Consider the following 22,942-nt stretch of genomic DNA (forward strand, 5'->3'; position numbering starts at 1 on the left):
AGAGCTTTCCCGACACCTCTCAGCTACCCCTGGGCTGGTTTTTGGTCTGTACCATGTGGCACCAAAGCTGCAGAGGCTGCTTTCATTCTGAAAGAGCTGCAGCAGAAATCAGGAGCAGTAACGAGAGGATGTCTCTCCACCAGCCTCACCTCCCACTTCACAGAGCGGAGCACTGAGGGCTGCAGCTGGGAAGAGGTTCCACAGGGCAGCCCAGGCAGGGCTTGGTCCATGTGGCCTCTCATCATCTATGTGCAGCAAGTCCATAACCACCCAGAGCCTCCAGGAGCCACAAAATCACAGAATCACAGAATGTGCCAAGCTGGAAGGGATCCACAAGGATCATCGAGTCCAACTCCTGGCCCTGCACAGGACCAACCCCAAGGGTCACACCGTGTGCCTGAGAGTATCATCCCAACAGCAGGGCTGCTGCCCTCCCTCCCTGCCTGTCGTCTCCCTCCTCACCTCACTGGGATGAAGGTGCTCAGTATTTTAGCTCTGTGCAGGTGAACACAAAGCACTTGAGGCAAAGGATGAAGCTTCAGCCTCTGCCCTGAGGTGAGTGACTTCTGCTCCCTCACCTAGAGGGTCCATGAGAAGAGAGACTGTGTCAAAGCAGTGCTGCAGCCTCACCTCCAGCACCCAAAGGGGAGCACCAACAATGCAGAGGTCACTCTGAAGAGTAGCAGAGCAGACCTGGGAAGAAATTTCCTACCACAAAGGGCCCTTCCCTTTTTTCGCCTTCTACCACAAATAGAGATGAGGTTTGAGGTGTGCAGACTCCAGCTGCTGACAGAGGGCAGTGACACCACCATCACTGCACTTACCAGGGCACCTGCAAACATGCTCCAGTCTCTGGCCCAGGTTTTTCACCTCTGCCCATGTATTTCACCCACACAACCTGAACTCTTTCACAGAGATGTGCTCACACTCACCCCTTCATTCTGCTGTAAATCCAGACCCTTCTTCACTAACATCACATAACCTGACTTAACTACTCAGGCTCCATCCTGGTGCCTGCCCAGAGAGAGGGATGCTGCCTGCCAGCTCCTCACCCTCCTCTCCATCAGCAGAGCTTGCTCCTCGTCCCTGTTTCCATCCCTCCTGGAGAGCTCCTCGGTGCTGATCTGAAGTTTGGATGCAGTGTTGTTTTTATATATAAATGACATTATGACAAATGATGAAGGATTAAATTACACTTCAATCAAATCATGCCAAACCAGTAGGGATCGAGGTCCCAGTGGAAAGTATACATGGAGTTCCTCAGCTTCCTGATTTGAATGACTTTGTTCTTCTTCCAGAGAAAAGGGGAGGGGGGGGGACGAAGGAGAAGAGAGGGAAAAGGGAGAGGAGGAGGAGGGGGGGGGATTTGGCCTAAAATGAAACATTTTCCTTTTAAGTTGAACATTTGAAAATGGCTGGGAGGAAAGAGCTGAAACACTGTAATGGCTGATACTGAAGAACAGCCTGGGACTTTTGCTTTTCGAGAACAGAAGGCAGGGAGAGAGCTGTGGTGTGAAAAAGGCAACGCTGTGTGCCTTGAAGGGGAAGGTGTTTGCAGCAGCCCATCTCCTGCAGACACTGAAAGCCCCCTGCAAGGCACTAACCCAATTAGCTTTGCGAAGAGCTGTGCTGTGCAAAGGCAAAGGCACTGACAGTGGGTTTGGTAAAGGCTAAAGACAAGCTTCACTCTGCCTTGCACTCCATCAGAGCCGCTTTATTATCTTTGTGTTACCAGATCTTGCAAAGGTTGGCTCCAGAGCCTTCAGCACTGCAGCTCTGTCCAGCCAGAAACCTCTCTCCACTGTTGTGAACGAATTCTGCAGAAACAGCCATTCCATGGATGAGTTTGGCTGTAGAGAGACAGACAGACAGATACTGCACTCTAGGATTTGCATTAAGTACTTTACTCTAGAGGTTTTATTAAATATTACCCACCTCCTTTTGATTTCTGGGTGGAAATCTTGGGTATTGTGTCCCATAGATCCCATCAGTGGTCAGGCTTTGGAATAAGGTGGTGGAGTCACTGTCTCTGTAAGTGTTTAGGAGGTGTCTGGGTGTGGCACTTGGGGACATGGTTGAGGGGTGATTATGGTGGTGCTGGGGACTGGTGCTGGGTTGGACTCAATGATCTGAGAGGTCTCTTCCAGCCCTGATGATTCAGTGATTCTGTGATCAATGAAAGCCCAAACAAGCCAAGCAGAAGACATCAGGTTCTCCTTTGGCCTCTGAGAGACAACCAGGTTGACTCAGCTGTGACACACTCCAGGTTGGCATCAGTCTGATGAGCCCAGACCAACTCAAAGCCTTCCTGACAGATGAGAACATTGCAGTGAACAGTTCTGAAAGCTTTGGCTCCACGACTGCACATGAAAAAGCAGAAGACCTTTTCCCACCTCCTCATTTGATTATTACTGTCCTCAAACAAAGGTCACCCATTAACCTGCAGAAGGAGCGATGGACAATCATTACATTATATTTATATAATTTACATGATTCTGGTCATAGAACGTGTGTCAACCTTGTGTGTACCTGCTCAGAAGAACCTCTTCCATTTCAGAAATGAAAACTCTAATCTTGCCAGAATTAAAGACAAAAAGAGCCCTTCAGTGGGTCTAAAATATCACTCTCATGGAATGGCAAAGCCACTTCCACTGAGAAAAGAAGGAAGCCCTCAAAAGCACACATATAAACACGTGTCCACACATGCTCAGGCACATGCTCCAGCCTGCACCTCAACAGGATAAAATCAGAAGATCATCCCTTTCCTGAAGTCTTTTTGCTCCCTGAATTTTCTCCCTGTAGTAACTGGCTTTTCAAAGTATTTTAAAGAATAACTTCAGCAATAATTCCCAGGAAACCATTTGTTACCTATGGTTAATGTCCAATCTGCTCACGTTGCAGCTCAACTTTCTGACACGGAAATCAAGGAGAACACTTGCAGAAATCAAGATCCAAATTGGTTCAGCCTCTGAGGATAATAACGACTTAGAAATATGTATAAATTTAAGTGGTTTTGAATAAGGACAGTGTTTCAAAAAGCACTCGAATTGTTACTTTGAAATAAGCCATTATTTTCTGCTTTTTTAAATTCCAGTCTTTAATAGGGGATGAGACCCAGACTGTCAAGAACCAAGGAGAGTTTTTGATGTAAATGAAAAGTAGCATTTAAGAAGTATAAGTGTCCCATAATAGAGCCCAGAGCAAATTGCCAGCTCCCAGATCTGCCTGGAGCATCCAGGGCTCCATCCAGCCCAGGAAATCAGAGCAGGGGGGGTTTAGAGGCCACGTCCTCTCCAGTGCTGACCTCATGGCTGACCTGGTTTCTTCTGGTGAGACCCCAGGGCTCACACCACAGCCCCACATTCAGGTGTCTCCAGCCAAAGCCCATAGAAAGTCCAACCTGGAGTCAGACCCAGACACCCAATGTGGACAGATGTGGCCATGGCAGGAAAGGGATGGGTGGGAGGTGAGCTCCTGAAGGCTCCTTGGACCGGTTTCTCTACCCCTGCCAAAAGTCCAGAACAGACACTGTGTTTCAGTGGGATTCATAAGGAAAACCCTTCTGTCCCCCAGTGCCATCCTTGGAGAAAAAACATCTGGCAAAGTTGCATTGCTGGGATGAACGTGAGTGATTCACACACCCAACAAGGAGTTCAGGGTCCTCATGCTCAGACCCTCCATGGACACCCACTCCTGGCAGAGCCAGCTCTTCCCAAACCTTTGGCTGGGGAAGAAACAGTTCTCAGAGGAGGCAGCAGCAGGACATGGGTCCTCCCTTTGCTCCCCACACAGGGAGCAGTGGAGCAAAACTGAACCTTCCTCACTCCCAGCCATGCCAGAGGGTCTCCCTGAGTTGCAGGGACACAGTTCTCCTGAGCTGGGAGAGCAGAGCCAGCTCTGCCAAGGAGGAGCTGAAGTGGTGGCGATGAGACGGCAGGTGGGGAATGAATCATGGAATTATTAAGGTGGGAAAAGCCCTTTAAGATCATCAAACCCGGCACCACTGCCATGTTCACCTCTTAACCATGTCCCCAGGTGCCACATGCACACATTTTTTGAACACTTCCAGGGATGGTGAGTCTTAACACTTCCTTGGGTAGCTTGTTCCAATGCTTTACAAGCCCTTCCACGAAATTTTTTTCCTAACATCTAATCCCAACCCCCTGCTGGTGCATCCACAGAGGATGGGGCTGCCCCACGGCATGTGTGTGGGATGAAGGTGGGATCAGGGAGGAAGGTGGGATCAGGGAGGATTCCTGCTGCAGTGGAGCACAGCACAACGGGAGACCGTCAGCAGAGCAGAAACAGGAGCTGGCCCCGGACAAAAGGCCCAATTATCCATCCTCCTGCAAACAAACAGCCCCTCAGCCCAACTTTTTTCAAAGATGGCTCAGAAGAGAAAAGGGCCGCGGGATCGGAGGGATCAGCCTAAGTCATGTACATCTATTTAACAAGAAAACTCATTGATAAGCAAACCACCTGATGCTTGCACAGCAGAAAAGAAAACACCTGGTTCTGCCTGTGGGTTGATAAGCCAATATCTTTAATCTTTTTTTTTTTTCTCTTGATGACTGAAGTACACACTCTGTGCGGCCCTATGCTCCAGCCACATTGGTAATAGTAACAAAGCTTTGATGTCCCCCTCATTCAACAGAATGTTGTTTAGTTCAAAGCGAAGAACAGAGGCAATTCTTTGCTTTTAAATTATTAGCTCCCTAAGTCTTCTGTAATGATATAGTTTGACTGAAGTGTGCAGTTTATTAACTACATAAAGACGATATTATTAGAGCGGAGAAAGGCAGCCGAAAGTTTTGCCTTTCAGCTCAGCAGCAGGGGTTTTTGATACTTTGATCTCAATCAATGCTAAATGTCTTTGTGAGATAGAGGGAGCAGCAGAAATTACCTTTGGCACCATGACTACATCAATTATTTAGTTCTTTTTCTTATAAATTAAAGTGTTCTTCAACTTTTACCCCAATTTTTTCTTCCTTTTCTTCTTTTTTTTTTTTCCCCTTCAGTTATTGGGGGTGAAAAAAAGGCTGACTGGAAGAAATCTGGCTATGAGCATTAATAAAAATCCCACTGACCTTTCCCAGTCCTGGTCTGGGAAGGTCTTCTCTGGGTGAGGAGATGGATTCATGTGAACAACAACAGCAAAAGGAAAGCTCTGGGTAATGTGCTGTTTAATCAGATGACTGTGTAGGCTGTTATTCCAAATTTGTTTATCTTTAGACTAAATTCCTTCTTTTTTTTTCCCTCATCTCTGTCTTTTCCAGTATTGCTAGCATGAATACAGCTGGAAAAATAGGACACCTGATCAGAAAGATGGAGAAAGACTATTTACAAGATCCTACAGTGACAGGACAGGAGGGAATGGCTTCCCAATAGCTTCAAACTGACAGACAGTAGGGAGAGTCACCATTCCTAGAAGTGTGCAAAAAACACGGATGTGACACCTGGGGACGTGGTTTGGAGGTGAATACGGTGGTGCTGAGTTAATGGTTGGGTGTGATGATCTCAGAGGGCTTTTCCAACCTTCACCATTCCATGGTCTGTGATTCCAGTGTCCCAAGGCTGAAAGCAGAGCTTGCAGAGCGCCAGAGCACAGACCCTGGAGCTGCAGCAGGTGCCTGCACCCTGCACATTGGATGTACTAATTGTCATTAAACCCCAGGTGTCAGGTGATCCCACCCAGGTATGAGACGTCACCAAACTCTACCCACACAGGAGCTGTGTCCAGCCTTGAGTTAGTGCCCTAGAGCCAAGGGAGGGAATAAACCATTCCCAAAGCTGATTCATCCCATCCTAAGAAGTGTTACTGACTCCTTCCCTGGGACAGGGGGAACCCAGTGTGATGGGACCAGGGGTGAGCAAGGATAATAGAGCTCAGAGCTTCTGCTGGTAACAACAAATGGGTGGATATTTCAGGGCAATTTGTGCTCTTTCAATACTTCAGGGAAGAGATTGGAGCAGAGCCAAAGGAGGAGGGTACTCCTGCGATTCTGAGGACAGAAGTTGGTGGCTGGGTTTAGTTCTGTGGTGTACCAGAGTGTGTTAGAAACCACTGGGACCAGAACCTCAACTGGGAACACAAGCAGTGGGACCACAGAGGTGCTGAGGGGATGGCTTTAAACCAGGATTTAAAATACTGACCTCTGGCCAGAGAAATTCTTTGTGAGCGAGAAATAAAAGAGGTCTTTGCAGAGGTGTTGAAGCATGAACTATGTGAACTTCTGTATATCTATATGTAGAATGTGTTGGAGAACAACATAATTCTGTTTTCGTGGTGATCAAAGTTTTACAAGAAGGAGGACTTGAGACAGTGTGCTGAGCTGCTCTGGCAACATGAATTTTAAAAAGTAAACTGACTTGCAGGAGCTTATCTTTTACTCCTTAGTGTGGTGCAGAACAGATCTGGGAACCTCAGCCTAAAAGAGAGGTGCTCTCACCTCTGCTTCTGGTGTATTGCAAAATGCATAAAACATATCCCTGTTGGCAAGGGGAAAATCACCCTGGTGGCTGGGTTTGTCCCTGCATCCCGGAGGCTCCTGCACCCCGAAAAGCCAAGTCACGATGGTTCTCTCATAACATATTTATCCTAACTCAGGTGTTCAGGTGCTGGGGTGAATGGAGCAGGAACCTCTTTGGCTGGGCTGCCACCCCGTTCCGGGAGCAGGGATGGGCTGTAACGGGATGCAGCCCCGCTCCGAGGTGAATTCCGCCCCCGGAGCGGCGTTTCCAAGAGCACCATGACGTGGGCTCGGTTTACAGCTCGGCTTTCAAGCCACCCTCGCAAAATGTAGAGGCAGCGGTGTCAGGGGCTCTCCTGACAGCTCCTTTCAGAAGGGGATGCTGTGAAGAGCTGTCACGCTCTGAGTCAGCTGTTCTGCCAGGGCTGGCATTCCAGGCAGGAAGAGCCTGCTCGCGGAGCTATCCCAACCACGCCGCCTGCCAAAACCACACTGGGAATCCCATGGGAACAAGCCCTCTCCTGAGCCAGCTGGTACTTCCTGCTCCCGAGGCCTGATCCTGCTGGATGCTGAGCATTCTTTGTTCCATTTTTAAATTCATGAGGCTTGAGCAATGCACGGTCCGAGACCTCGGAGAGGGAACAGCCCCTCGGCGTTTTCAGCCGTGTGGCCCAGCTGGAGAGGAGGCAGTGAAATGTCAGGCTTGGGGGGAGTTTTGAGAGATGCCGGTCGCCCGGAAAACAGATCTTTAATCTAGATATTTGAACCATGTTCTCTGAGCTGGCCATGCCCCCCCACACCCCTCTCCTCTGTACCCCAGCTCCGCGGCACGGCCGGAGAGGGGCTCCCCCAAAACTGGCAGCCCCTCACAGCATCCACCTCCCACTCAAGGCTCCAGCGAGAGGCTGAGGATCACCAGCATGGGACTTGCTCCCATCCTATCCCAACAGTGTCCCCTTGAGGTTGGTGGCTGAGGCAGCCTGGGAAGAGCCCTCACAGAGCTGTGGGGGAACCCCAGAAGCTGCTCTTGTTTTCCAGGCTGGCCCATACAACAAATCCCCTGGGTCAGCCTGAGTGGAGGATGCTGGAGGAGCCCACCCCAACCTGGGGTGTGGGACCTCCACACCTGGGAGCGCAGCACTTGGAGAACCACTCGGATGAGCGTCTTCCTTCCAAGTTCATTCCGTGAATATCCACGTTCAACCACCTCAGCCCGTCCTGCAGCACAGCAGCTCGGCCCTGGAGCGTGGGAGCTCCTCCAGCACCTCCAGGAGCTGGAGCAGGGCCATGGCTGCTCCGTGGGGCTGTGCAGCTGCTGTGGAGAGGGGACGGGGCTTCCTCACTGCTGCTGCCGCTGCCGGAGTCTCCTTTCTTCTGTCAGCCAAGCAGCGGGGAGTTTTCTGAGAAACTGCCCACAGGGAGCGATCACTTTTTCCAGTCATTAACCTCACACATCCCTCACATTATCGGAATACCTTGGATGTCTAAGTTGCTGCAGTGAGCTAATTCCTCCAGGTGACTGCAGGCAGCGTTAAGTGGGCTCCTGCACAGCGAGGGGATTTGAACTGCCAGAGCTGAAAGCGCTCCCGACTCCAGCACGCCAGGCCTCCAGCGGGGGCAGAGCCTCAGATGTCACCGTGCGAGCACAGAGCGGTGGCAGGAGGGATCCAGGGCCTCTGGAGCTGCCGTGTTCCTCCCGCACTCAGCAGGCACCTGGGGGGTCCACGGGAGAAGGGAGGAGGGGAAGGCACTGGTTTGAGGTGCACAAGGCAGGGGCCTCTCTCCCCCACGGGAAAAAACTGCAGGAGTTCTCAAGTTGAAAGATATTGGGGGAAAAAAGCGGTGCCCTGAAGGGAAAAATGTTGGGAACCCCCAGTGCTGGCCTCTGGGATAGAGATGTACCTGACTGTCTGGGTGTCACTGCATCCCCGACAGAGCAGCACTTTTGGATCCTGAAGTCCTTCCTCTGGTGTAGAAGATGAACATGAGGAGCAGAAGGCAAGGAGATTCCCAAGATGAGCCCCAAACCAATGAGAGAAACATTAGCAGTAGGATGGCTCTTGTCATATGCACATTAAATATCATATTGTGTGTTACACATCACAATGCCTTCCTGTCATGTTTCCTGGATCATATGCTGTCAGTGTCCCATCAAGAGTGGCTGAGTAACAATATTAACACAAAAAATCACAAAAGACATGACATTCTGTGTCATCAATAACAGGTGCCACCACCAGTGACCGTGGAGCAGGACCGTGTCCCTCCGACAGAGCAAAGCCAGCGAGAGCCAATGTGCATTTCTACAAGAGAAGCATCACAGGCAGTGTGGGGCATCAGCCTCCTGCCCAACCCTCAGCTCCCCTGGGAAAGAGGCTTTGGAGACAGAAACAGCCTCTTGACCTTCCCAAACTGCCCTGTGATGAGAAGTGTCCCCCCCAGGCCTGGGGGAAATGGGGAGCACTGAGTGCGTGTGAGGAGAGATTTAAAATCCCACAGCAGGAGTGAGGAACCACAGCAGCCACACAGACAAAGCTCCATTTATGATCAGAAAGGACAAAACAGCAACATCAGAAGTCACAGGTCATGGCCAAGCTACAGAACAGTGACCCACAGCACACACACCGAGGAAACTCCTTCACGTGAACGAAACACCACCTTCAAACACCACACGACATAAGGAAGGCAATGGTCTGACACTCCTGATGTCAGCACAGGTAAAGGCCGTGGCACTGCATCAATCCAACTTTGGAGGGTCTCAAAATTTGGTTTGGATCTTCCCAAGGTGTTTCTGGGGTGCAGTTCAAGCTGTCATTTCAAACCCACACACTGGGAAGCTGGAGCTCGTGCAGGAGGGCTCTGGAGCCTCTGCCCTCCCTTCTGCACTCCTTGCCCTCTGGGATCAATTTTGGTTTGGATGAAGGAATGATGCTATGCCACACAGCTTCTCATGAGGGGACACTTTGTTTTCCCCAGCAATCATCTGTGTCTTAATAAACCTGCTTTTAAACTAAAAGATTGTTATTAATAAGAGGCAGACCCAGGCTGGGGACACAAATGCACCCCAATCTTGGCACTGTAGCCTGAGTCAGGCTGTGAAAAACCCCAGCCCTGATCCAGCTGTGCTGTGTTCAGTGTGCTGACACCTCATGGCCAAGCAAGAAACTCCAATAAGACACCATTTCCAAGACATTCACATACACATAGACTCTCCATCTGCTCCAAGGCTAGGAAAGAGGTTCATTTATGGAGAAGTCTGTCATGAACAGACCTGGATATACCAAAGATAGGAAATGAAACCAGTCCAGAAACACTCTGAGTTCTTGGATTACAAACGGGCACTGCAGGGTCTGTTATCCGTCGCTGTGGTGGTCTGAGCATCCCCAATGCTGAGGGATGGCTCTAATGGAGTTCTCCAACATGGTCCATGTGCTGACCCACTGCAGTCTCGGGCCTGGAAAGAGCATCCATGCCAGGGCTGCTTGTTACTCCGCTCTCCCCTCCTCCGTGGGGGTCTCCCAGGGGCAGATCAGCTCCTTCCCAGAGTCCTTTCGAGCCCGGGGGTGTCCGTCCTCCCCCTCCTCGGAGCCCTCAGGGCACACCTGGCTCTCCGAAGGCGCGTCCGTTCTGACTTGGAAGAAGCTGTGTTGTGAAACAGAGACTCATCACACACACACACGGCACCTTTTGATGTGCTCTGAGGCAGCGAACTGAGCCCGGCTTGGAGACTTCCACTGTTCAAACCCCAAATCCCAAAGCAAAGCGCCCAGGCACGAGCCCACCGAGAGGGAAAAAGAGGGGAACGTGAGCTCCCACCCCTTTGAAGCTGAGAAGCCGTGTGACACAGCTCCGGAGCCAGGTGGAGCAGGGGCTCCCAGGTTTGTGCTTTTGAATTTATAATGTGGACTCATCCACTCGGTCAGCAGTAGAGGTGGGTTAAGTGAGAGCAGGGGCATGGTTCTCCGAGTGAGGGACATGGCCAGGGTTTGGTTCCAACAGGGAGAGCCTCTCCCAGAAAAAATCCCCCCTCTCACACCTCCTGCCCCAGAGCAACAAATGCTTCACGACTCTCCCTCAAGATTTCTCCTCCCTTGTCACTTCTGGGTCTCCTCTGACTTGAAACCACTAAACCAAACCTGAACCAGCACTCGAGAACAAACACAAATATACGAGTGGTTTTCCAAATTGAGGGATTAAAAGTAAAACCTGGGGTTTTGCACCCCTGAACAGGAGGTGTGAGCACAGCAGAGGCACCACCGGAGTGGGCTCCCGCCCCGATCCCACCAGAAAACACATCCAATGTGGACAGTAGGTGTGGAGACAGGGGGAAGGGACAATTCCAGAGCCTGGCTGGGATTTAGGTGGCACAGGTGGGATTGGTGGGGTTTAGCAGCAAGGGTAGGAAAGGCAGCTGTCGGGCGGGTTCTTGGAGACCTCTGGCTAATGACAAAGAGCAATGGTGGTGGAGGGGAGGATGCCCAGGTGCCCGGGCAGTACTGACCTGCTGACCACCTTGGCGTTCGGGCGCAGCCGCCGCTCCCGCTCTCCCAGCGGCTGCACCTTCCCGTGGGGCACGGCCGGGCACCGGGGCGACAGCGCGGCCAAGGTGGGCGAGGTCCAGCAGCCCCTCCTCAGGAACCGGCCCAGGGACCTCCTGCTGCCCGAGGGGAAGGGTCCGGGCCCGGCCCCCCGGGGGTCCTGCAGGGTGCCCACGGTGCCGCCGCTGTCCAGGGCCAGGCTGGTGGGCGAGGGGCAGGCGGTGCCGTGGGGCAGGGCCGGGGGGCCGGGCGGGGTGGGAGGCAGGGTGGGCGATGGAGGGGTGCTGATGCCAGCGTGGGCAGCCGGGCGAGGGGCCTGGGAGGCGAGGTGGCACGGCTGTGGGGAGGAAAAGGAGATAGGCTCAGTCAGGCTCGGGGGTGGCACACTGGTGGCTGGTCTCCCCAGGCTCCATCAGGAGGACAAGCCCTCTGCTTCTCTGGAGAAGGGCCCAGTGCCAGAGTGCTGCCAGGAGAGACAGGGCTCAGCTGGGAGGCAGTTGTCAGCCACCCCAGCCAGGCCTGTGCCAGTGTCCCCACCCTGCAGCTCTGTCCCCTTCCCTGCCCTCCAGCAGGAGCGCAGAGGTGTCACAACTTGCCTACGGAAAGCAACGGGGTCATTGCTACCAGCCCCAGTGGGTGCTGACAGATCCGGCCCCACGCCTGCTGGGATGCTGGAGGGGACACCAGCTTGTCTCATTCCTCACAAGGATTAGCTCCAGGCACGGGGGAGCCTGTCATCCCGAGAATGTGATCTTGGTTATGAACACCACAGCCATGTCACACTCAAGGCAGCACTGTGCTGGCTGCTGCCGTGCCCAAGGAACAGACTCTGAGCCCGAGCCCTGACGACTGGTAATACAAATCACATCTTGTGCTGAAGCCCCCAGTGTCCCTGGCTGGGGCTGTGGAGGCTCCAGCTCAGCTCACTCAGCCCTCAGGACAAGCCCAAGTATAAATTGGACAGGACAAGCACAGGACAAGCAGCAGAGGACAAGCTGCATGCTGGGTCCCCTCCCATTTCCCAAGGATTCACTCCCAGCAGAAATGAAATGCAGCTCAAGTGCCCAAGGAGAAGGGCTGAGGGCAGAGGCACACACAGAACATGTACACACACATGCAGTGATGACACAGTGAGCAATGAACACACTGAGACAGAGAAGGATGAACTTGGTTCTTCTTCCATTTTCTACATTTATTTTTATTAGACAGATGAATGGGCAGGAGCGATGGCCAAGAAATGAAACAACACATTGCTGATTTCCAATGGAAACAAACAATTTCTGGCACAAAGTGAAGTTCAGCTTGTGCCAGGCAACCTTCCTCTTCGGGGACTGAGCAGCAAGGGACGAGGAGCAGAAGGCTGGGCTGTGCCAGCTCGTTCAGCCCCTGGCAGAGCAGAGCCAGCCCCTGCCTGTGTGTGTCAGACAGGTGTTCCACAAGCAGTGACTGCTGTTCCACAAACACAGTGATTCCTGAACATGTCACACTAACCCATGGCAGGGGAACAGCGGTGCAAAGCGGAGATGATGAAAACTCAGAGAAAGGAATGGGTACAGAGAACATAACAAGCAAAGCAGCAGACAAAATAGAAGTAGAATCAGAGGGACTGACTGGAACACACAGATTTGTTATTTATTATTTATACCCTGACTTGATCTTCCACATGTTACTACATACTGGCAATCCCAACATGCTCAGTGCTCCATGTTACACAAACTCTGAAGAGACTGTAGGGCTCATCACAGCCAAGGAGCTTTGGACCAACCCTGCCAGGTTTTGGAGTATCTTTCAGTGCTCTTATGTCAAGGTAGGTTGATGGTGCTCAGCACCTGACATAACAAAGCCTTGGGGTTTTAAGAGGAATTAAAGAAAAGGCTGATCCTGCTCCCCTGCAGAGCATTGCAAAATGTGCCTTTGCTTCCACCAGGAGTAAGAGCAGAGACAGCACAGGCCTTGACATCAGAGTGAAAGTCTTGGGCAACTTGGTTTCAATTCCTCTAAGAAGGTTTATCACCGACAGGTTAATGAAGGTCAGGAAAATCTCCCTGGCTCAGCCACAAGTGAAGGAGAGGAGTTCTGCAGTGACACCAGATCAGATTGTGCAGCCCTGATTCTGCCCCTGGTAACACACATGGGGAGGGCAGGAGTCACTGTTCAGGCTGTTTTGGGACAGTGACATCCTGACTGTCCCCCTGTTCACAGGCAGTTGGCCTGCATGGACCCCAGGGCTCCAAGGGGCTGGTCTGCATGCATCCCATTATCTGAGGGCCCCCTTCCCATCCAGCTTTCTCCAGCTTCATCCCTGGAAGTGTCCAAGGCCTGGCTGGATGGGGCTCTGAGCAACCTGGTCTAGTGGAAGGTGTCCCTGTCCATGGCAGGGGGTGGAAGGAGATGATCTTTAAGGTCCCTTCCAACCCAATTCAATGATCCTATGATCTCCCATTTCCTGTGAAATCCTACCAGTATATAAAATGGATGAACAATAAAAACCAGAGAGAAGCAGCTTCCCATACCTCAGTGCTTCCACACAGTCCCTCTACTTCCCTAAAATTTTAACAAACAAGGAAGATTTTCTGCCCCTCCAATTCCCTTTACTGGGCTTTGCAGGAATCTTTGCGCTTCTGGTAATCACTGGCCTGGTCCAGACATGCTGTGCTTTCCCAGCAAAGCCTGGAATCTCCCCGAGCCCTTTAGCACTAAAATAGTATTTTAGTTTGCCTCATTCTACAGAGCAAAAGAGACAGAGCAAATAAAAAGAAAAACACTACTTAAAGTTTAAATCAGCTCTTAACACCTCTACCCTGTCCTCTCTTGCCTCTGGGCTACAATTGGAACTACCTCCTGTTGGGTTTTTTAACAAGACAAAATAGAAGAGCAGGAAAAAGACAAGACAAGAGGTGGGAAGGATTTGATAAAATCTCTCAGGGTCTCGTGCAGGCTCTGGCAAGGGGTGGCTCTTTGCACCTGCACACCCAGCCCACGGCACAGGGAGAGCAGAGCTTCCCACTGATCATCTCCAGTGTGCTGGGAGGATCTGGGAGTGACATTCAAATTCAAAGGGTCAACCAAACCTTCAGGAGTGCTCATGCTGCTGATCTCACAGTAGGGAGCCTCCCTGGCTCTTCTGCCTGGGCTCCTGTTGCATTAGCTGGGAGGTGCAGGATACTTGGAGTGAGGGGTGTGCTCCTCTCAGGGGGTGCCAGATGCACCCCTTGGGAGGGTGCACATCCCCCTAGGGGATGGGAGCCAGCATGGACACTCTGAGGTGGGTCACCTCTCCCTGCTCCCCTCGGGGTCATCCAGCTCTGCTCCCAGGAAGGCTGGTTTGGACCCAAAGGATTGGGACAGCAGCACTTTACTGGGTGCCATCCCACCTCCCCGAAGAGCAGGAGGCAGGGAGAGGCAGTTGGGCTACCCAGCCTCCCGGGGGGAATCTCGGGACAGCCAGAAGTCATCTCCCCTCCGAGGTGTGTGTGGGGGGAGCCGGGGTCCTGCCCCCCGAGCCTGGCACAGGCAGCAGCCCGGCCCTGCCAGCACTCCCTGCCTGGCACGCCTGGGAAGTGACATCTGCTCTCCAGAAGCCATGGCAACGTGCGGGAAGCCGGCTGACGGCAGAGAGCCGGCCTGGGAAACCTAAAGCAGCACTGACACCTTCAGGAAGGGGAGACGAAGCTCAACACCGGCCTCGGCTTGTCTTTTCCCTGCGCTGTGCCCTGCGGGGCTCAGAGCCTACTTGGGAGGCTGGGGCTGGTTCCTGCGGTCCAGCTTGCTCATGACCTGCGTGATGTCCACGGTGGCGGCGGCTTCCCTGGCTTTGGCCTCTTCCTCCTGCTGCCTCAGGATGATGGGGCTGGGGCTGGAGCGGAGGTGGCGGCGCCCGAACAGGCCGGTGCTGGGAGGGAGTGAGGGAAAGGAGCAGGGTGTTAGTGAGGAGAAGGGCACCAAACCCTCACCCCTGGTAAGCAAAGTCACCAGGAGGGCGAGCTCGGGCACAGGGACGGACAAAGAAGTGCAAAATGCAGAGGAGGTGGTTCAAAGCAGGACTGGGTGACTCATTGTCACACGTCAGCTACAGAACTGCTAAAAGCGTAAAGGCAGTGCTGGTCCTGCTCCTGAGGGGCTCCAGTGCCCATCCACACTCCTCCTGTTGTTGTGTTTGCACATAACTCACACTGGTTGTGGAGCCAAACAGTGTACATCAGTGGAATTTTCTCTACTATCCTAAGTAAGATCAAGACAGGGTCCTGTATGGGCGTTTCTTTGTGATACCCCAAAAAACCACCTGCTCCCTGCTACAGCAAAGCCACTTGCAGCAGCACTGGGAACAAGAGTTAACCCAGCTCTGGATGAGGTACCAGCTCTCCAGCTTTACAGGATGCTGAGTACTGAGTGTCCAGAACAAGCACTGACGAGCACAAAGGCAGCCACCAGGATCAACCAGCCCCAGCCAGTGACCTCGTGATGTGTGGCTCAGGGAAAAACCAACCAGACCCCAGGCAAGTCAGCAGCAGGGCTTTTTCCACTGCCTTGAAATAGGCTTTAGATGAAAAAACAGTGTGAAAGTCCACAATTCCTCTTTCTTGCTTGCTGGGTTGGTGAGTGGAAGAGGAACAGAGAAAGGACCACATCACCCAGTGTGGCTCTAACACTGCCCACTCAGCTTTAGGAGCAACTGCAGTTCAAATGGCCTAAATCTGCTGTACAATCTTCACCTTGCTCAGGAAAAACCCAATTCTAAGGGCTTCCACCTTGTGCCAAGTGTCACTCACAAGCAAGGTGCTGTTTGTTCCCATGTGCTTGTCACCTCCCCTAAGCAGCTTTGTCCAGGCAGAGCTGAGCAGATCCCACAGAGGATCCTGAACCCTGGCTCTGGCTCTGCTCTGGCAGCCAATGTTTCATGGGCAGGAGTTTTCCCATGCCCAGGACACAGTGCTCTCTCCTTCCAGGAAAGAAGCCATGATTAATTCAACAGTCACAGCCCTTCTAAACAGACCCAACAGTGGAGGCAGCTGAGAGTTGTCACGTCTATTCCGACTGCACACAAGCCACTTCCAAAGGGCTCATGAATAAACAGCACCAGCAGTCTCAAAGCAAAGCATCTTCTCAGTGAAAAATTTTATTTAATTAAGAGAACATCTAAATCATAGTAATTTTGCTGCAACTTGGGCTTTTTCTACCCTTGCTACAACAAGGAAAACAAACCCCACAATTACAGCCAGTTTCACTTGCCTTTTTTTGACAGTCTCTTGTGGCACAACAGCCTTGGCCAGCATTTCCTTGTATATTGGAGACTTTAAATAGCGGCCATAGGAGTCCTACTAGGAGAAAAAAGAGAAACTGGTAGTTATGGGCTGCAAACACCCTTATTAAAATCACCACCAAATACAGCTGCTCAGGAGCCAGGGAGGCTGGGAACTGGATAATCTCCCCCAGCAGCCCAAGGGACTTTGCATCTTTCAGGCAAATGTAGCTATTTAAACCAATACCCTTTCATCTTGGTGTAAAAATTCCCAGGATTTTCCATCTCACAATAAAGCTTCGCAGGTAAGACCCAGCTCAAAAGATCTGAACGGAGCTTAACCCAGGCCAGCAGGGTGTCACAGTCACTGCAAGGTGAGGAGCTTGTATTTCAGGAGCCAAACTCTTCATCAAGGGGTGAAAAATCAGTCTGGTTCTGCTGCTTTCAGTGCAACGTGCATGAGCTGGTGGAATTAGAAAGCAGGACTTCCAGCAGCCACCTGACCCTCACCACCTTGGGGACAGGCTGACTTAGAGGGAAGAAGCAGCAGCAAAACACAAAGGCCTGAAGCAGCACTTGCTTAACTCAGCAAACTCGGGGGATTTTCAAACTAAGACCCCTTGGAAGAGACAGCTCATAACACACAAAGGCACTGGGAAAGGCCCAGAGGACTGGAATCCCTCTTAGGTTTTGGAAACAAATAACAAACCTTTTTCATCAGCATGTAAATGTGGGTCTGAGCAGCATCTAGAACATATCTGTGAGGGTGCTTGAGGCCTTTGACTGTGATGCCCATTGTTGTGCCATCGATGTTAATCCAGCGCCGTGCTCCTGGAGCCAGGAAGAGCCTGCATGGAGGAGGGACCCACAGTGCCATTAGCAACTGGGGAATTCATGGGGATTCCTGCCTATGCACAAAAGGAAAAGTCCCTTCAGCTCCCCACTCAATTTGCTGTCCTGATCTTGGGCAATCTCCATGTCCAGAGACACGCAGACACTTCCTCTTGAGCTGTGAGCACATGGTATAAACCAAATTTTAGCCCACTGGAAGCAAAAGGGTCTTTCCACTTTCCTCATGGCAGCCCCATGATTTCTGCTACTCCACACTGCTATTTAAATTACATGCTGATACTGAAATGTCATAGTGGAGAACAGAGAGGAAAAGTACCAACATAACAGAACAACACTTCTGCTTTCATCTCCAAAGGTTCTTATGTGGGGTCATAAGACAGCCACAGGTTACACAAAAAAGTTTCAGGAATAAATCATTTGGAGAATGACAGGCAGTGGAAAGTGATGGGACCCGTGTACAAAGAGTTTAAGAATGTAAAATTTTCACACTCACTTGTAAATTTCTTCTGCTTTTTCTTTGACCTTGGATTGGTCTCCATACTTGAGATCCTCACACGCTTCCCAGAAACTCAGATTCTCTCCTGCATAACAAGGAGACAATCGGCAGAGAGTGAGACTGAGGAAAACACAATCCCATTTATTTACTCCTGGGCTAAATTTGTTTGGCTCAATATGTGTTGGCCCTAAATCGGCCTCTCCAACTCTTCAGCCAGCTGGAAAATCCTCTTGGGACTGAAGGAGGAAAACAGCTTTCCCCTGCTCTCTGCCCACTGACACCCCTAAGAGCTTGTGAGTTCAGCCAGTTCCAGCTTCTCCAGGAGGAATCACAGAATCCTAGGATGGCTTGGGTTGGAAGGGACCTTAAAGATCATCTTGTTCCACCCCCTGCCATAGGCAGGGACACCTTCCACTAGCCCAGGTTGCTCCAACCTGGCCTTGGACACTCCCAGGGATGGGGCAGCCACAGCTTCTCTGGGCAACCTGTGCCAGGGCCTCCCCACCCTCCCAGGGAAGAATTCCTTCCTGAAATCTCATCTAAACACGCCGGGAATGTCCCGGCTGTACCGTGTGTCCCGTGCCACTAGATGGTACCAGCTGCCCTGGCTGCACAGCCGCTGCCTCCGACAGCCCTTCCCTGCCTGCACTCGGTGGCACTGCCACTGCCTCGGCCCAGGGACACAGGCAGGGACACAGGGACACAGCAGACGCACCGCTGAACTCCTTCTTCAGGAAGAGCTGGAAGTTCTGCCGCCCTTTGGGGTCTCGGATCAGCTCGCTGAAGTTGAAGGCCCATCTCTCCACGCGCATCCTGGTGGGGACTTCCACCCTGCCCGGGGAGAAAAACAAACAGCTCTGCCAACTTCGTGTGGCCCACCTAATTAGCAGATTAATTAAAAGCAAAATGCCCTTTGCTGGAATGCCAAGGGACTTCTCAGCACTCTCTGTTTTCCAGAATGGTGTAATGAGCTCCCGAAGTCAACCCACTAAGTTGTAATTAAACAACTCGGTCCGCAGCGGGATGAGGATTTAACTGGGATTTATGCTGCTCTCTGAGTGACAGCCCAGCTTGGCCCTGAGGTTTGACTCAGTCCCATTCTGGAGGAGGCACTGGTTGCTGCCCAAAGCTTTGCTTCCCATAAAGGCATTCAGGGAAGGCATCCTCTGGGGCTGTCTAATGGGACAGAATCACTCTAACAGGATTGCTGCTCTCACACGAGCACCAGTGAGATGTTGTTTGCTTCAAGCCCTGAGGTGCCACTGTGTAATTAGCAAATATTATCCAGAGGGAAAACCAAGGGAGAGAAAGGACATATCACCAGTGTGTGCCTCCAACCCAAAGTCTCTCCTAAGAAAGCAGCCTGAGGTGTGACCAAGGGGAGCAGCTGAACCCTGAATTGCTGAATCACTGTCAGCACCCAATCGAGGTAAACACCAAACCACGTGCTACACCTGAGTGCAACTGGTCATATCCCATTCCTGTGCTAGTAAAGGTGGAGTTCACTCATCCAAGGGCAGGATGAGACACACTCAGCAGGGGCTGAGTGCACACTCCCATCATCAGTTCAGGAATTTCTGTAACGTTAAGGAAGGCTCCACTTGAAGAAGGCAGTGCTGGAAGTTCAGCATGGAGCATTCCCAAGTTTCTTTAGCACGGCCCAGCAATGTTATAAAGGGAACACTTCCCTGCTCATGATCAGAGAACAGATATCACAATGAAATCAGTGGTTCCCTTTCCTGATTTCTATCAGCATAAGGGTCAGTGTAAACCACAAGCTGGCAAAACAATACAAATACATACAGCTTTGCATTGAGATCCCAGAACTCAGGGTCATCTGTTATCCAGGGGTTGCTGGGGAGGCATCCAGACAGGATAGGATCATTGGAGAGGAACTGCTCAGAGTACTTCACAAGCCTGCAACAAATCCAAAATCGAAACGTTAATTTGAAGCCAGAACTGCAGCCAGCCCCATCACAACCACAAAACTGGTTGTACAGTCTATAGATCTCCTCAGAGGTGCAGCCCTATCAGCAACAGGGATCTGGAACATGACCCCTGCCCTCCTAGAAAAACTGATTCATTAGTTCAGTTAACCTTTTCCATTTCCCAAACAGAAATCTCCTGGTTGTCTTTCAAAGCAGTGAATTTGTCAGTTCAAGGGTAAGGAGATACAAGACTCTCTTCAATCATCTCCTTTTGCCCCTTCACTTCAAGAAGTGGGACTAAGCCCCCCAATGGTTTCTGTCTCCTTCTCCAGCCAGCTGGCAAAGGCCTGATCCTGCACCATCCTGGGAGGGAAGTGCCAGAGAAGAGGAACACAAGCTCTGTGTTCACTCAGGTAGGTTCTCCCCAGCCTTCCCATGGGCTGTGGGAGAGCCCAGGGAGCTCCAGGAAACTGAGGGAGTCCTGAGAGCTCATCTCAGCTCCTCTTTTCCTCCCTCACCTACCACACAGCTCATTCCTCTGCAAATGGCTCTGAGGGCTTGGCACAAAGCAAAACTGTCTCCATCCCAGCAGGAACCAGACAAACACTTCTCCTACCTTCTAACTTGGCCAGACTTATAATTACAACCGATTTCACTAATGTCCCGGAATTTTAGCTCTCTCCTCCCTTTTTCATTCTTGAAAAAAAATCATCTGGTTTCTGCATTTAAAATTCCCCCCAGGCCAAAGTGCTTTCATGTGCTCAGAGCTGGCAGTGCACTGTCCAAGGGCCCGTTGCTAACGGGCACTTTGGCACAGATCCTGCAGTTATACAACGCTCCTGCACAAAGCAAACCACGGGCTGGCACACAAGGGCTCGATCCCATCTTCCCACTGCAAATGCCAAGGCATCCAGCACCTGCATGATTTCACTACAGTCCATATATTCTAATCAAACAAATCTCAAACTGCCAACCCAGGTAACACAGCCCTGTCCTTTCGATGATTAGTGCTCTGGAGCTCCTCCTAAATCAATGCAATTGTCTGAAGCGTGCACGCTGCTCATCGATAATAATTTGATTTGGACCCAATCCTGCAGCTGACATGGAGCTCCAAATTTCCTGAGGATTTTTCATCTAGGTGATAGGCAGAACTAATGAGTGAAAAACCCCACTGCCAAACAGTTAAGCAACACAAAATTCCTGGAATGTAGCCAGGTGTCCCCAGCTCCAGCTCGGAAAATTGAGGCAGGAGAGTTTGAAGTGACCTCGAGTCAGTGACAGATTAAACGAGCAGAACTGCTGGTGCCCTGCAAGTCCTGGCTCTCAGAAGACAGATTCTCCCTCCCATTTCATTCATCCATGACTGTCTTCTCCAGAGAACAGGCCTGAGCACCTTGTTTATCTTAGATCTGGTATGAATCTCTGGTGGCAATGACTGTGGAAACCAGACAGGTGCTATGGGCTGCACTTGGTCAGCACACAAGGCTCCAGGTGAGAAATGCCTCTGGCAAACACATTGATGGCTCATGCCAGGACTGGAGGCTTTGCACTTAACTGGCTGCATCAAGAATCTGATCAGGAAACACTCCCACTGGGAAGAGGAATTGCTAATTAATTACTCTCATGGAGAGGAGTGTGTTCCTCTGTAATACAGAACCAGCACCGACTTCCCAGCTCTGCTGCCTTCTGGTGAACATCACCATGGAGCAGGAACACTCACAGGGGTGAATCCAGCCTAGCAGGCTGGTAACCAAGAGCTGGAGGGTCAGCCTTTCCCCTCTGGTTGCTCATCCCTGCTGGACCCTCACAAGGCAGCTCCACTCAGCTGCTTTTCCAGACTGCAGAGCTGTGTCCCAGCGCCACAGCCTGGCCCAGCCTGAGCATCCCTTGATTTCAGAGGGAATCTCAACCCAGGGGCTGGTGCTGCTCCCAGGGAGCCTCTTCATCCTGCCTGGGACTCTGATCCCTCCTCTGCCTCCTGGCCCAGACAACACAGAGCCCAGACAGCCCAGCGTGAGGCCACCACATCGATTCCCCGGCTGAGTCACCAGCTGCCGGAGCAGACAGCTTCATCATCTCATTAGGAGATAAGCACTGAAGACTAATTAATGTGTGGACAGAAGGAAATCAGGACTTACCCTCCAAGAGAGACAGAAGATTTCACTCTGGTCTTCCCAATGGCCTGCTGATAGTACATGATCTGAGAGGGATCAGACATGGCCATGGTTAGGAGCGTGGAGATATGAAGACAAGGCCTATCTGAACCTCAGATATGCCCCCTCCCAGGCAGTGAGGCTAACTACAGCAGGGACTGCTTCTTCCCTAATTATTGCACGTCCAAGGAATCACAGAATCCCTAAACTGCCCCAGTAAAATGTCTGTTTTCACTGAGCTTACTGCAAACATCAGAAGAGCATTTTGCAATGTGCAAGTAATTAAAAAGCGCTCCCCATGCTATATAAAAATTGAATAATAGCTACCATCCTCGGCACCTACAAATGCTCTGGATGATTTAGCATGTAATTATCATTGATTCTTGGCTGTCTCTGTGCTGGCGCCACTGGATGTATCTCCTGTGATTTCCCCACCACTAATTCTGATCTATTGGATTCAGCCCTGGTGTCTGTCCTTGCTTGAGCCTTCCCGTCACTGGGAGAGCTGCTGGCTGCCTGCACTGGGAGGTGCAGAGGCAGGGAATGTCCTGAAAGCCCACTGACCAAAAGCTCCATGGGGCAGGGACTCTGTTTTTAAAACACCCCCTGCACAGGGGGTTTGAGCCCCCATCCTTCGCTGATGTAGGATGAACACCTGGAAGAGAGGGAAGCAGCACTTACCTCTCTCCTATAAGCTTCCATAGTATTTTTCTGTAAAAGAAAGAAAACCATTACATTGGGATGGGTGATTAAACTTGCCTTTTTTTTTTTTTTTGAGGCAAGGAAACACCGTTGCAGGGCTGCCACTGCACAGCGCTCTCCAATTAATTCTCATTACAATTAAAATCAAACACAGCAGCTCAGCTAATCAGGGTATCATCAAAGCTAAGAGCATCCACACACGGTAAATCGTCCCATTAGCTGTATTTACTGTTTAGCATTGCTTCTCCCATCACAGGCTGCCTGCATGCCTTCAATTAAGAGGTTATTCTAATGCAGCTAAAATAGATTCATTTACGAGACACAGATTAGATCATTCAATATTAGCTAAAGGAGACAGGAACCAACACATTGCAAAATATAAACACCACAATTAAAAGCCTCAGAAGCAGTATCTGCTGTGCAAGGGGTGTTTACGTTGTGATTTGAATAACTCAGACTATGTTACATGTCATCCACAAATGAGCAAGCAATTGAAGGCAAGAAATTAACTGCAGGGTGTTTATTCACACAGCTTCCTTTGAAGCACAGTTACTTTGTGTGAAATAA

The 22,942-nt window shown here is 51.1% G+C and overlaps 1 protein-coding gene across 4 annotated transcripts in view; it reads right to left on the minus strand.

The window, feature by feature from the left end:
• Positions 1-8,989: 8,989 nt before the first annotated feature.
• The window catches only part of RGS9 (regulator of G protein signaling 9), a 32,286-nt gene continuing 18,333 nt past the window's right edge, over positions 8,990-22,942 (minus strand). The window contains exons 10-19 of one of the 4 annotated variants that reach the window (XM_027691722.1): positions 22,355-22,384; positions 21,659-21,720; positions 19,396-19,509; positions 18,308-18,423; positions 17,590-17,677; positions 16,954-17,092; positions 16,235-16,320; positions 14,783-14,897; positions 10,969-11,342; positions 8,990-10,109 (exon numbers count right to left, since the gene is read on the minus strand). In XM_027691722.1, coding sequence (XP_027547523.1) covers positions 9,953-10,109; positions 10,969-11,342; positions 14,783-14,897; positions 16,235-16,320; positions 16,954-17,092; positions 17,590-17,677; positions 18,308-18,423; positions 19,396-19,509; positions 21,659-21,720; positions 22,355-22,384 — 1,281 coding nt within the window. In that variant the 3' untranslated portion in view covers positions 8,990-9,952. Of the gene's footprint in view, positions 10,110-10,968; positions 11,343-12,610; positions 14,898-16,234; positions 16,324-16,953; positions 17,093-17,589; positions 17,678-18,307; positions 18,424-19,395; positions 19,510-21,658; positions 21,721-22,354; positions 22,385-22,942 lie in introns of those variants that run through there. The other 3 variants (XR_003535603.1, XM_027691723.1, XM_027691725.1) reach the window with 3 other exon arrangements.

Source organism: Neopelma chrysocephalum, unplaced genomic scaffold (genome assembly GCF_003984885.1).
Source record: "Neopelma chrysocephalum unplaced genomic scaffold, ASM398488v2 Primary Assembly neopelma1_84, whole genome shotgun sequence".
Lineage (NCBI taxonomy): Eukaryota > Metazoa > Chordata > Aves > Passeriformes > Pipridae > Neopelma > Neopelma chrysocephalum.